We start from the raw sequence: 13,482 nt of genomic DNA, 5'->3' as shown, positions 1-13,482 counted from the left end.
CTACCAAAGCCTGAATAAGAAACAGACTGGCAGGCTACAAATGCAAAGACACAAATGGCATATGAGCACATTCACACATGTGAGCAAACATCTTATTTTCAACAACAGACCAGCATTTTCCCAAAGTGCAACCTATATCCACATATTTTCCATCCACAACATCTGCAAGACTACTCAGACTGTTTATAACAGTAGAGTCCACCAAGAGAAACATCACTAACTTTCTGAAATCAGCCAACAGTTTGAGCATGTCGTCGTTGGACAGTTTGTTGCTGTCCTGTCTGTACAGAGCTGAGAAGCGAGCACTTTTGTCAAGGGTCCCTGAAGCATCTTTGAACAAAGGTCTGCAAGAAAGACAGAAGAAAAGTCATGAATATTGCACATATCCAACAAACACTTACGTTTCTGTTTGTATGTACAAAAAGTTTTAAATGATTAAGTTTAATTGTACAAAGAAAGGACATTAGAAGTTAACTTTAGCCCTCCACTGTAAGTAACTATTATCTCCACAAGTGATTATTATGTTGTTCTTAAGTGATTACTGGTTTAGTATAGAAAAGTCATAAGATCAGTGACAATTTTCCACTGTGCAGAAAGACATTTTCAAAATGTTTGATCAAAATATGTCATTTAAACAGCTACAAAACAAAGAAAATGATCAAATCTTCAAATTTGAGAAGGAACTATCCAGATTCATTTAAATTAATAAATGAAAATATGAATAATTATCAAAATTGTTAAGAATTGTCACAAATTATATAAGAATATAGTATATGCAGATGAAGTTAACAAATTTAACTTAACAGATCTTTATAGTTTTTTTTGAGTTTTGGTGTGTTTTTTACAACATGAAATATGTGCACAAATGGACTGTAATAGTTTAATTGATTCAAATACAGGTTGATTATCAAAAAAAAAAAGAAAAGCAGTTTATAATGGCATAATGAAAAAAGTTATTTGTTAAATAGAACAAAAAAAGAAATGTTATTTCATTCTCAGCCACTTTTTGTTGCTTCAAGAATTAGACAGACAGACAGACAGACAGACAGACAGACAGACAGACAGACAGACAGACAGACAGACAGATAGACAGACAGATAGATAGATAGATAGACTGCACCATACATTGTGGGTTTGTGTCTGCATTGAGTTTGGTCTTGGTGTGAAAGTACACAAACCTAAACAGAAATCTGACAACATACAAACATGTAGATGAAGTAGTTTTTGTCAAAAGTTATAAAGTACCTTGCTGCCCATGCAAAAGGCATCCTGTACTGGCCTAATCGGCTACATGCCAGCTTTGCATTTTTCAGGACCTTCTGTGCCACCTAGTGGAAAACAGAAACACGCTGTGATCTGAGCTTCAGCACAAACACACACAAGCTGAGCCTCATTACTTACAACACAGTGACAGTCTCAACACACACATCTGAAAACAAACACACACCTTCAACCAGTGTTCTCGCCTGAATCACATTACTACCCGCCGTGCTCCCTTCAGGACGCAGAGCCGCATTCGTGCAGCCAAAGTCAATGCTTGTGTTGAGTGTCTGCGTGAACCGGTCAGCATTTACAAACAGGGATGGTTATCTGTGTATAATGTGGAATAAGCTGCTGGAATCTGCTGAGTCTGAGGGAACACATCGGCTTGTGAGGACGCTTGGAATGAAAGCTGGCGATGTTTGGGTACCTTGGTGGAGTCTGAACTCTTCATGTACGGCTCGGCGCAGTGGTTGATTCCCCCCTGAAGCACCTTCTCAATGCGAGCCACGAGGAAGATATCAGGGTGGGGGCATGTTACCGAGAACACTCCCTGTGGATGCAGCCAAAATGTTGGAATAGATTTAAATATGTATTGTTACATTTAAACAGCCTGTATTTATGCGGCACAGTTGGTGAGCTGAGAAAACAGACTTGGTTTTGCTACTTATTCACCTGTCTAGGATACTGCATGGCCGCCTCTGGCACGCCATGGATCAAATGTTGCCCTTCAGGTCGGCTGTCACCTCCGCCGTTCATATACTGACTGGTGGTACTGGGCACCATGCCCCTGACAGACGGGTGGTTTAAGTCAACCTGGAAGTCTGAGGAGATTTTTCTGCCGTTCTGGATGTCGAACAGCGACAGGGTGACGTAGAAAGGCTCCACCTGGAGAATGAACAGAGGAACAAATCTCTATTAGTCAGATCATCCAGACTTGCACAAGATTGCAGTTCTTTGGATATTTTGCCTACCAGTTAGTCAAACCAGTAATCAAGTCCTGATAAAGCAGTATAACATTAACCACTCTTAGCATTAACTGTTTACTACATAGTTACAGCATTAAAGTTACTTTGGAGACACAGTTAAAGAAAAAATAATTCAACATGCCACTCAACTGTCTTACTTGCAACATATCATTCATCCATCTAAACTATTAAAAACACTACTCACAATATGTACAGCAATATGCGGTCCCCATCTGCATTAAAAAATGCTATTGCTTAAAACTTCTAAGCAATAAAAACACAGAACCAGTACTTCAATAATAATAAGAATCTCAACAAAAAGTTAACTCCATTACACTTGATCTGGTTAGATGTGGACTTATATTAAAGGGATGTCCACACAGTGAGGTAGACAAATTTTAAATTTGGGAGAAACAGAGCACAGGTGCCCAATACCCCAGGTATCAGAATCAAGACCAAAAGCTGGATCGGTTGGACGTCTAATACATAGCTGGTAGCTATTTGTATAAAATTTCGGTGGAGGGAGCTGAGTGAACACACTTGGAAGGATCTGCTGTGCATGTGTGTGGAGACGGAGCATGCTCAGGCTTTAATAGACAGTTTCTGCTGGGAGGGACAGCAGGACATCAGACTTCATTACACAGATTGTTCACCATCTCTGAATCTGTAGCCTGGTTGCTATGCCAACAAGAGTCCTTCAGCAGCTCAAATAATGAGAGAAGTCCATCCGGCCGCTGTACCAAACCACCTCATCCGTCTTTAGCCGGCCGGATGATGATATTTCTGTTGTTTAGGAGCCTACTGTGGCCGCAGAAAGACCAGACTTACATTTGTTGTTGGTCCTTCCTCGTTCTCGGCCACACAGCTTTGCAGATTAAACGAGAGGTCATTGCAGTTCACCAGAACACGTTTGCCAAACTTCTCCTCAAACTGCTTCACGTCCGGCTCTATTCCTGAGAAATCTAGTTTCTAAAGACAGTACAATGGAGGGTGTTACATTTCATCAGGACAAGGAAGGTTGGCTCTTATTACCACGTGGGAATAAGTGAACTTCACTGTACTCTGTGTAATTACCTGTGTGTCTGGGTCGAGGGTGAACAGCTTCAATCTGGTCTCGTTCCTCATCCTAGACTCTATATCTCTGGTGCTCTGAGGGGAAGAAAGGTAAATTCTTAGCTGAACCACAAACTGTCTGAAACACCAGAAGCTCCGTCTGACAGATTCGCAGTCAGTTGGTTTTATCATTAGTACATTTTTTTGCCATTCGCACTCATCTGGAAGTGAGGTTTCATATTTTACAGGCTGGGAAGACAGGCTCAGTAATTCAGGTGGTACCAGCAAACATTTCTGCAGAGCGCACTGTAAACTGTCAAGCTGTTTTCCATCTAAATGTTGCCATGTTTCCACACACATATGGCTTTACTACTGCGTACCAGTCAGAGCCATAATAAAACATTAAATATCAATACTGGAGGTGCCAACAGTCAGCAAATCTTTTTAATAACACGTGAATGTGTTCTTGAAAATCTTTAAAATTCTAAATGTACGTGTTAATGTGGGTATTTCCTCCACTTGGATATCTTCTGTCGGATACTGCTGGGAGCATGTTTAGAGTTGTGATGCTTAATTTGGAGTTTTGGTGTTTGGATGGAACCCAAAACCAACTCTGAATTATATTCGATATAATCCTGAGACGACCAAAAGGTCTGTGTTTAACGTCAGATCTGATCTACAAAAACAAATGAACCACTGAGAAATTAGGTGTGTAACCCTTAACTCTTAAATCTAAATTCAAACCACATGTTAGTGGCAAGAGAGGCCTTCTTCCTCACCACTTCTACCGAGATTTAACTCTATGTGATGACACACTGAATATGTGAGCATCCAACTGAGTGAGTAGGACCTACCTGAAAGCTGTCCATACTGCCAGAGGAGCTGTCTGACTTCCCAAGATCATCATCTGTAAGAACATACAAGAAACCATGGATGCAGGAAGAAGATGTAGGAACATAAGAAACAACCTCCGTAATCACTTAACTGGCATGTGAAAGTTCAGTAAACAGTAATTTGACTGTGCAGGAATTAGCCAGGATTGAGAGGGAGATACAGCAGTTCTTAATGGTATATTCTTAAAAAGCTCCCAGATCGTTGTCTTTTTTTCCTCTCATGCACAGGATGATTAATAAAAGCAGAGGAGTTAGAAAGATTAGTGGAGCGTTTTATGCAGAGGCATTCAGCCTTCGCTCCTCCACGGCTAAGCCTCCTATGAGACAGGAGGTGAGTATTAAAAGCCTGGGTGGTCTGGTATCACATCTCCACAGACTGCATGTACACGGCCGGGGAAGAAGTGAGGCAGGACTAGTAGATGATGGTGTGAATGATCAACGTCTCATTGGAAAACATCAGGGACGTACAGTATCATAGAGTAAATAAACCGATAATAATGAGGGGATCAACTGCATATAATAACTGAGGAAATTCTTTATCTTAGGAACTTGCGTAATAGCATTGCTGTGGTTTCTATAATCGACTGACATGAATGAAAAATGGAGCAGTTAATAATAGGTTTCATGCACAGCAAGTTTAAGGTAAAGTTATTTTCTGGTATATGAAGGGTTTAGCAACTTTCAGGGATACAATAAAAATTATATATAATATATATTCTATACAAAATTATAATATATGGATATTTATACAATATATGATTATCATAAGTTATATTATTTGTAACCAAATAATAATATATATATATATATATGTATGTATGTATGTATGTATGTATATATATATATATATATATATATGTATATATGTATATATGTATATATATATATGTATATATGTATATATATATATATATATATATATATATATATATATATATATATATATATATATATATATATATATATATATATATATATATATATATATATATATATATATATATATATATAGTCAGGGCTCCCTCCTCGGTCCCAATCACTCATCAACAGAACTCCTGGCAGCTGTGGTGCAGCACACCTGCTGATCATCTCCACCATAAAAGCCGGCCGCACACTCCACACCTTGCCAGATAGTAAACTCTGCTCACGCAGTCAGTTGTCTCGCCTTGCACCTTTTTTCACCTTGCCTTGTCTAGTCCTGTTTCTCTTGTCTAGCTCCGCTGACCCAGCTGCCCAGACCCAGCTGCCTGGTCCCACCTGCTCTGTCCCCCCATCTCCTGCACACCGGATCCAGCCCTGACCAGACCTCCCCCCTCCCTCCCTCACTTTGCACCTTGGACCAAACTTTGCACAGGGCTAACACAAAATAATACCGGCAGACACACACCATCATGAATGTCTCCGTTTCTCTTCTCCTGCATGGCGATCTCAAAGCTGCTGTGCAAGATCTTGTTGAGCGTGTTGATCCAATCCTCCATCTCTACTTCGCTGTCGGCAGCCAGCAGGTAGGTGCTCTTATCCTGCATCTTCAGCTCGAAGGCAAACCTCCGAACCTTGTTGTTCTGCAGATACAGCAAGAGAGAGAGATTGTCTAAAATAATGCAAATAGCACAGATTATATTAATTTAGCAGAGCATAAAGTTAAACCTGTAGTTACTGATAAGAAACGATCTGTTGCTCTTTGAAATTAACAAATTGACTAAGTTCAGTTTTTCCCATTTAAAAATCACCCAGCTGGAATATTATATCTCTCTCTCTCTCCAAAGCTAAAATTGAACCACTGCTTGCTCACCAGAAGGTGGTAGATGCTTAGTTTTATGATTTCACTCAAGGCTTGCTCTGTTTTAATTCTACCTTCATCCTCACTTTACAACCAAAAAATGACACCTTTTGGCTGCGAAAATGCACAAAAAGTGAGTCCCTGCGTTGCAAACAGCTAAATGAAGGTTTAATTTCACTGCTAATGGAAACAAAATGAGCTGGGGAGGAGGAGAAAAGCATATTTCCATCCGCGCAACAAAGCCTCCATCTCTGCCAGGATCGCAGCAGCAGTGACTTTCAGAAGTGGGATGGAGCTGCTGAGTGGAGTCACCAGAAAATGAGCTTCATCTGCAGAGCTAAACTCTGACCTCCAAACAGGCACCAAGAGTGATGTCACTGTTGCATTTGTTCTTTATTCCAGCCCATCCAGAACCAATCAGGGCTGATTCAGCAGGTCAGATGCTTATCATATATTTTAATAGATTGTTTGAGCAGTATGTTTTAGAAGAATATCCCATTATTGTCAGCAGTTTGTGAATTGTTATGCGGCGGTTATCTCTGCAGCTCGCCTGCAATGTAGAAACTGCAGAGTGGGAGTGATTGGGAGGGAGAGTCGATATCTGCAGGCTGGCTGAGTAAACATGGGGAGGGGTGTTCAGGACAGAAATAAAACTGGAGTCTTGATAAACAGACTTAATCATCATCCTGATAGGTAGGAGGACTTGTCTCAATTTTCCAGACAACACAGCTGCACACATCCGTGGGGAAACTGAAGGGACAGTCTCTTTTATTATCTTTACAATATTATATCTGCACTTTATACAGGGAGAGAGTTGAGAGAAGAAAATAAAACTTGTGGGAGTTTGGATCATTTTTGAATTTTTGAGCCCTTCAATAATCTACAGGGACTGCAAATCGCTTAATTAATACATGACACATGCCTTGTGTGTTTGAGCACACAGTATGTTGGCATCTTAACAAAGTGCAGGAGCAGCTTGGGGGTTCGGTATGAAGTCACTCCACATGCCATCCCAGCTGCAGCATTAAAACATCTGCAGATCTACTCATGGAGCAGTTTCTTCTGGGGGACTTTAAGTCATATAACAGTTACAAAGGGGTGAGGGGCTGCTGCTGGATGACTTCACTGCCAATTAGCTGTTTGCTCGCAAGAACACAACATATTTTTCCTAAAAGTTAGGCTCTTATCATTAATAGATAATCAACTAAGTCTCAGCTCTAGTGAGTAATCCTCATCCACAGTATTCATTAAGTTCTGACCAGTGATTTAAGCTTTCGGCAGCAAGAGGATTGACAGTTTGGTGTATTTTAGAGAGACAAAGGGAGCAGGAGAGTTTCCAAAATCTGCAAGAAAAATATGATCTGGGGATGTATGATTTATACAGATATCTTTGGTTAAGAGACAGAAAAGAAATCAGAGCCTTCCAAGTAAGGAAACAGTGTGATCCGAATCAATGCTTTCAAAAAAAATGGTAACATAAGGATAACTGTAGTGAGGTATAAACAAGGACTAATTCTAATGATAAGCATTCAGCTAAATTTATAAAAGAGAAATGGGAGATGGAGTTTAAAATGGAAAATGCATGCCAAAACGTGGACGATCCATCATATATCCAACATTTCACAGACATGGAGGGAATTCTCCTGGAAAAACCTTTTATATTACACTGAAGGTGAAAAGTAAGCATTTTCCCCTCTGAACCCCAAAACCTGACTGTGAGTTTGAAAGACATCTTATCTTTAAAGAAAAAAAAATCTCAAGAGCAAGAAATTGTGCAAACTGAAAGAATCATTGCATTTTCCAGCAGTCCTACATCCACTAATATGTGACGTGATTCAGTCTAGAAATCTAAGCCTTAAATTGAGATTTTCCTCAAAATGATTTCATTTTACATGGAGATCTCATTTCACAAAATTGCCAAAAGTAAAGTTTGGTGCAACCAGATTCTGTGAAAAAAGGGAAAAATTCAGTGCTCCTCAGGACAAAAGCAATGCCATGATTGACTGAGCTACAGCCAACAGTCATGTGACAAAAATGTAGGGAGTTTTCAGCAGAACTGGCCTGAACTGCAGGCTGTGTTTTGTGTGGAAGCAAATTAAAAATCTCAGTAGTGGGTCACCATTTTTTCAGTATTTGGCAACACCTGCGGGCACTAAATTTCTATAAAACATCTTATCAAAAAAATTAAAATTTGTGTTGTTGTGTCATACTGCATAGAAGACATTTATGACTTTATACTGTAGTGAAAAATGAGTCCACAATGAGTTGAAATGTGACAGGAGCAAAAAAAGCCCAGAAACTGCTTGTAGTTTAGAGGGTTAAACTGAAATCAAAAATGTTGGGAGAATGTGGATCATTAGACTCCTCACATTTGTTGCAGAAATGTCAAAAAATTACCGTTTTTTGGGAAATGTTATGTTAAGTGTTACAGCATATACAGCAAGTGACAGATATCTGGCTTAATTACTGTTAGCAGCATGAAGAAAGCCATCACAAGAGAGTAGACCCACCACCAAAGGACCAATGGCTGACAAGTTCTGAAGAAAACTGATGGAAAAACTGATACCTATACTGAGACTACAAAAAGGACAAAAAATAAAATGACAGTAGCCTATATGTACAGGAGACAGTATAGTTGAAAACCGACAATGACATACAATTTGTTCTGTAAATTTTTTTGTTTGTTTTTATTTTGATTTTTTTTAATGTCTTATTTAACTATAATTCTACACTATCAGTCAAAAGCTTGGACACATCTTCTCATTAAATGCTTTTTATTAATTTGTATTATTTTCTACATTGTAGATTAATATTAAAGATTAACATCTTTTTTTGTTTACAACATAATTCCATGTCTTTTATAGTTTTGATGTCTTCAGTATTAATCTAGAACGTATAAAATAATCAAACAAAAACCATTGAATGAGAAGGTGACTCCAAACTTTTGACTGGTAGTGTACAGAATCTATTATATTCATAAAAGAAAAAAAAAAACTAACTAGAAGAGCACTTGAATAGTGCATTCTCCATCAGGGTCAATGCCCTATCTTGCAGTTTTAATAAAAGCTGTCTGGCTCTACACCAGTATTTAATAGCTTCTTCCAGGGTCAACGTTCCACCTCTCCAACACATTTCAAGAAATTCGTCAAGGTAGTTTGTGCATAATCTTGCTCACAGACAGATGCTTATCATGCACCTTCACCTCAGATCTTGCCTTGGTGGAGGAATCATGGTTTATTGGTATAAAAAATAGACGAATATAAAATGTTTATTATAGCAGTGGAAACTGGCAGTTCAACATGTCCGTCTCTAATCTGGCTGAACTGAACCATGAGAGGCACTCAGGTTTCACTTCTTCCACCACTGAGGAATGAACGCATGAGGTGTGTGGTTGAAAACTGGGTGATGTAGAGGTTCAGCAAACTCTGGAGATCCCATAACACACCCTGATAAAACCTCCAAAAGATTTAAGGCATTCAAACATCAAGCACACCCTCCCCCTCCACATGACAGCATCCCAATCTTCCTGATTCATGATTAATGCCAGCTGCAGACCTCATAGGTAAAATCAGGTTCTTTCCATGTATTGGGATGACAGACAGATGATAATGCACCTCAGTGAGTGTTGGCCTACATTCAGATGTGAGCACGTGGCATTGATCGCGAGGCCGCAGGAAAGTGCTCGGAAGTGAGACCTCAGCATTCACCTTGTTTCAGCAGCTGAGAGTCAGCAGAAAAAGGCCGACCTTGGGGATCGGAGTGCTCAGGTTTCATGGAAATGGAGAAGAGAGGGTTTCACGGACACGTTTCAGCAGCAGTCCATCACTGTTAGAGCAATTTGTGTTGAGATGTTGCCTAATGTTTTACCCTGCGTGTCGAGAAAGAGCATTTATGGTGGAAAGAATTATGAAAAGGAAGTTGCTTTGTCAGCGTTGTCGGTTTATTTTTGGTAAACAGAGTTTTAATTTCCACCAGAGACCAAGTTACACCATGTGCAGACACGGCGCCAGCAGGGATATCCCGTTTAACAAAGCACGATACGGGTCACCCAGGGTCAGCGAGGTTTAACAATTACTGCCTTCATGCCAGAGATGACTGGAATATTTGGAGCGTACCTGAACCACACCCATACAGGAGTCCAGGAAAATGGTCCCTTTGGGCTCTTTGGAGATCTTCTCGTCCTTGTAGAAGTTTAAATTGTAGGAGCCGTCCCCAAGCTGAGTTAGATGGAAATACCTCCTCTTGAATGACTGAAATATTGAAAACAAAATAACATTAATGTATTAATTATTGGAAAGTTGTTCACACACTCTGCTTTTCATAGTATACGATCACAGATATGAGGCCTGCCTATATAAAATAACAGCTAAAACCTGGTAAAAAAACAAAAACAAAAAAAACTAGACAGATTTAAACTATGTATTCAATAGTTAGAGTAAGGAAAAAACATGTAAAAGAAAAATGTATTTTTCATAAGAAGTAATGAAGAAATGCTCCTTGTAAAGTAGACAAACAAAGATGTTATCTGGATCTGGGTAAAAAAATGATGAAAATTGATGTATATAGGCCAACTGAATCATTTTTATTTTAATTGTTAGAGACAAGAAACAAGAAAAGAATCCAGACGTCGTATAATAGACTGTATACAGTCTATGCATTGTATATGTCTTTTTTCATTGATCAATTGGCCCTCTGAACCACAAAATCTGCTAGGGGGGGTTTAAAACACTTTATCTTGCAAAAATGTCCAAAATTCACAGTGTATCACAGCCAGAAACTGTAAAAACAGAAAGGATTTGTCAGATTTCCAACTTTCCCACAGTAATAATCTGTGATGCACTAATCTGTTGGTACAAAATCTAAGCTTAAAATCATGGTATTCCACTAAAATCAAGTTATTCTACATGTTTCATTTAAAATATTTCATAAAACATAATATTTACTTTAACCACATTCTGTAAAAAACTAAAAAAATCTATGCTTCTTTCTGCAAACAAAAATGAGTTAGCTGGGATCCACAGATCAAAGTCTGAGACTTTTAATAATCAATGTTTACACATTTTGGAAACAAAACCAAAATCTAAGTATCGTCATACCACACTTAAAACATGTTTGAGTTCTCTCTCCTTCTAGCTATGGTTGTGCTGCTTCCATAGTGGTGTTAAGGACTTTAAATTTCAATAAAAAACATGCGACAAGAGCAAAAAAAACCACCCATAAACTGCTTGGGGTTAACAGAATAATTGTTTCAGCTCTTAATGTGGTCATCACCGCTTACTCACCCTCATAGTGACGCTGATGGCACTGTTCATGTTTCCTTTGTAAAGCCAGCCATGTTTGGTAATCCCACCTTTCTGGGATCCTAAGGAGGCCGTATCCTGCAGCAAAGACATGACATCAGAAAAATTTAATACACACTTCCAGGGAATAGCAGCAAGCCATGCAGCCATCTTTCATCAAGTCTCCAAATTCTGTTTTTCATACATATTCGCAAATATGTCCTGTTGAAACAAGCGGCAGTACTTGAAAAGGAATCCAAGTTTCCAAGATATAGTCAAAATAAACAGCACGATGCATCCATATATTCAAAAGCACTGCCAGACTTTGTTTGAGAAAGACACAGCATGACCGCATTTGGACATTTTTTTCAGCGGAGCATCACAGAATAATATCATGTCACCAATTACCACACCTCACCAAAGCTTCGCCTTGCTGTGCAAAAAGCCTTTGATCTCGTAGTTTGAGATGACACAGAGTCCAGCGCTATGTCGGACCGACTCAGTCCAAACAAAAAGGCAGAAGAACATAAAACAAACCACGACCGTTAAACTAAATAAATATCCCTGTCTTCTCAGCGGCTCTATGACACATGAACCCGATCATCTCGCACTTGTAAGGTGGGTTGTATGAGATCACGCCTTTCACATATGACCGAACACAGAGCTACTAACCGCTCCCAAGATCTGTAAAAATAAACCAATTAGGAGAGTAATGAGGGAAGAGGAGATGGGAACACACTTTATAGCCAATTCCTGGTTTAAATCAGCCCTGCATGGACAAAAGACGTGTCATCTGCAGTTAGACTTCCCGGCTTTTGAAGGACTACAGTGAGGAGCTATATCCTCGCAGTTTCACACAATGAGAGGAGTGAATGGGCTTTCAAGATGTCATCATCCTGGTCCTGCACCACTTTTTCTTCTTCTCTTAGTCTAATAAAGTAAAGTGTTGGCAGGAATTATAACATTTTCAATGTGGAGTGATTTTAAAGGCACCTGGAAAGGTTTGTTTCTCCTCGTCAGTGTCTAGACGATATTCACCAGTCCCCAGAGAGAGGCAGGAAAGTCACCGGGTTCAGTATCCCTGAACTCCAATTTGCTTCAGGAGACTTTGTCAAGGACAGACACAAAGCAGCCAAACTAAAAATCACGCAAAAGGGAAGATGAACCAAGTCACACGAGCGTACAGTTATAGCAACAACAACAAAAAGAGAGATTCCTTCTGGGGATTTTTGAGAGGAAGGCTTTAAATCCTTTTCTTTCATCTGCACAAGGAGCCTCCCTGTTTTAAAAAAAAAAAAACTTGAAGAGACTGGAGGGAGTTGAATGAAGGGTAATCTGGATGGTGTCATTAGTTGTGTTAGAGTCCTGTCAGAGGTAGAGTTGACCGTGAGGCTGAGCAGGATGAATTTTGACCCGTAAAGGCCTAACATAGCTTTACACTGGGGAATTCACCTCCTTTAATCACAGCTGTATCAACTAACATGGCATTAAAGAGAAAAAGAAACATTTTTGCAGTGTTGTTTTGTAAAAAATTTGCAAAGATCATGCAGTTCAGCTCATGTTCAGAATCCTTCCTTGCCTTTAGGAGGTGCAGTTTGACACATCATGTGTGAGACAGGATCATCACCAGACGTCTCGTGAAGCTGTGTGACCTTGTAGAATTTCAGATAACATTTGTATCAGCAACAGCTTTGTATTATCTTTGCCGCTTTGAAGACTCCCATGTAATTTTAGCGTCTGTCCGGTGACTTATGAGGCCTCCTTGTTGTGCACTCCTACGAGCCATTCCAAAGACAACAAACACTCATTTAATCTGCGCGGGGACGACACACCCACTCTGTCATACATGAATTAGCAGAGGATGAAAAGATCCAAATGTTGTAGCGGAGCCTCCAAATCTCCAAGTGAAAAAAGAAAAAAGGGTCTTTAAAGATGTGGCGCGCCTGCAAAAGTCTAATTACACTTAATTCTTTCCATTAAATTCGGCTATTAGACACAAAAAAAGGCCTTTTATCTCCTTAATGGATGCAATGAAAACAGGAAAGGCAAAAGTGATGACTGGATTAAGAGACATTTAACAGTGTACAGGGTTTTGGGGGTGAGGTTGATGTGATTCTGAGTAAAAACACAATAAAGAAACTCAATTGATACTAATAAAGAGCTCTTACTTAAAATTACTGAGTTTTTTGGCATCTGAAGGACTAAAAATAAGTAGCGGCCCTTCACAGTTTTCAAGACTTTGCAACAAA

At 39.4% G+C, this 13,482-nt stretch overlaps 1 protein-coding gene across 14 annotated transcripts in view; it reads right to left on the bottom strand.

The window, feature by feature from the left end:
* zmp:0000001200 (dedicator of cytokinesis protein 9) overlaps positions 1–13,482 on the bottom strand; it is an 85,390-nt gene that overhangs the window by 22,232 nt on the left and 49,676 nt on the right. For all 14 annotated transcript variants that reach the window (XM_055015279.1, XM_055015278.1, XM_055015277.1 and 11 more), the window contains exons 6-15: positions 11,237–11,332; positions 10,070–10,204; positions 5,562–5,736; positions 4,136–4,188; positions 3,303–3,377; positions 3,057–3,197; positions 1,936–2,148; positions 1,691–1,813; positions 1,246–1,328; positions 222–344 (exon numbers count right to left, since the gene is read on the bottom strand). In XM_055015279.1, the coding sequence (XP_054871254.1) occupies positions 222–344; positions 1,246–1,328; positions 1,691–1,813; positions 1,936–2,148; positions 3,057–3,197; positions 3,303–3,377; positions 4,136–4,188; positions 5,562–5,736; positions 10,070–10,204; positions 11,237–11,332 (1,217 nt within the window). The remainder of the gene's footprint in view (positions 1–221; positions 345–1,245; positions 1,329–1,690; positions 1,814–1,935; positions 2,149–3,056; positions 3,198–3,302; positions 3,378–4,135; positions 4,189–5,561; positions 5,737–10,069; positions 10,205–11,236; positions 11,333–13,482) is intronic.

Source organism: Amphiprion ocellaris, chromosome 11 (genome assembly GCF_022539595.1).
Source record: "Amphiprion ocellaris isolate individual 3 ecotype Okinawa chromosome 11, ASM2253959v1, whole genome shotgun sequence".
NCBI lineage: Eukaryota > Metazoa > Chordata > Actinopteri > Pomacentridae > Amphiprion > Amphiprion ocellaris.
This window is presented reverse-complemented; position numbering and strand designations above follow the sequence as displayed.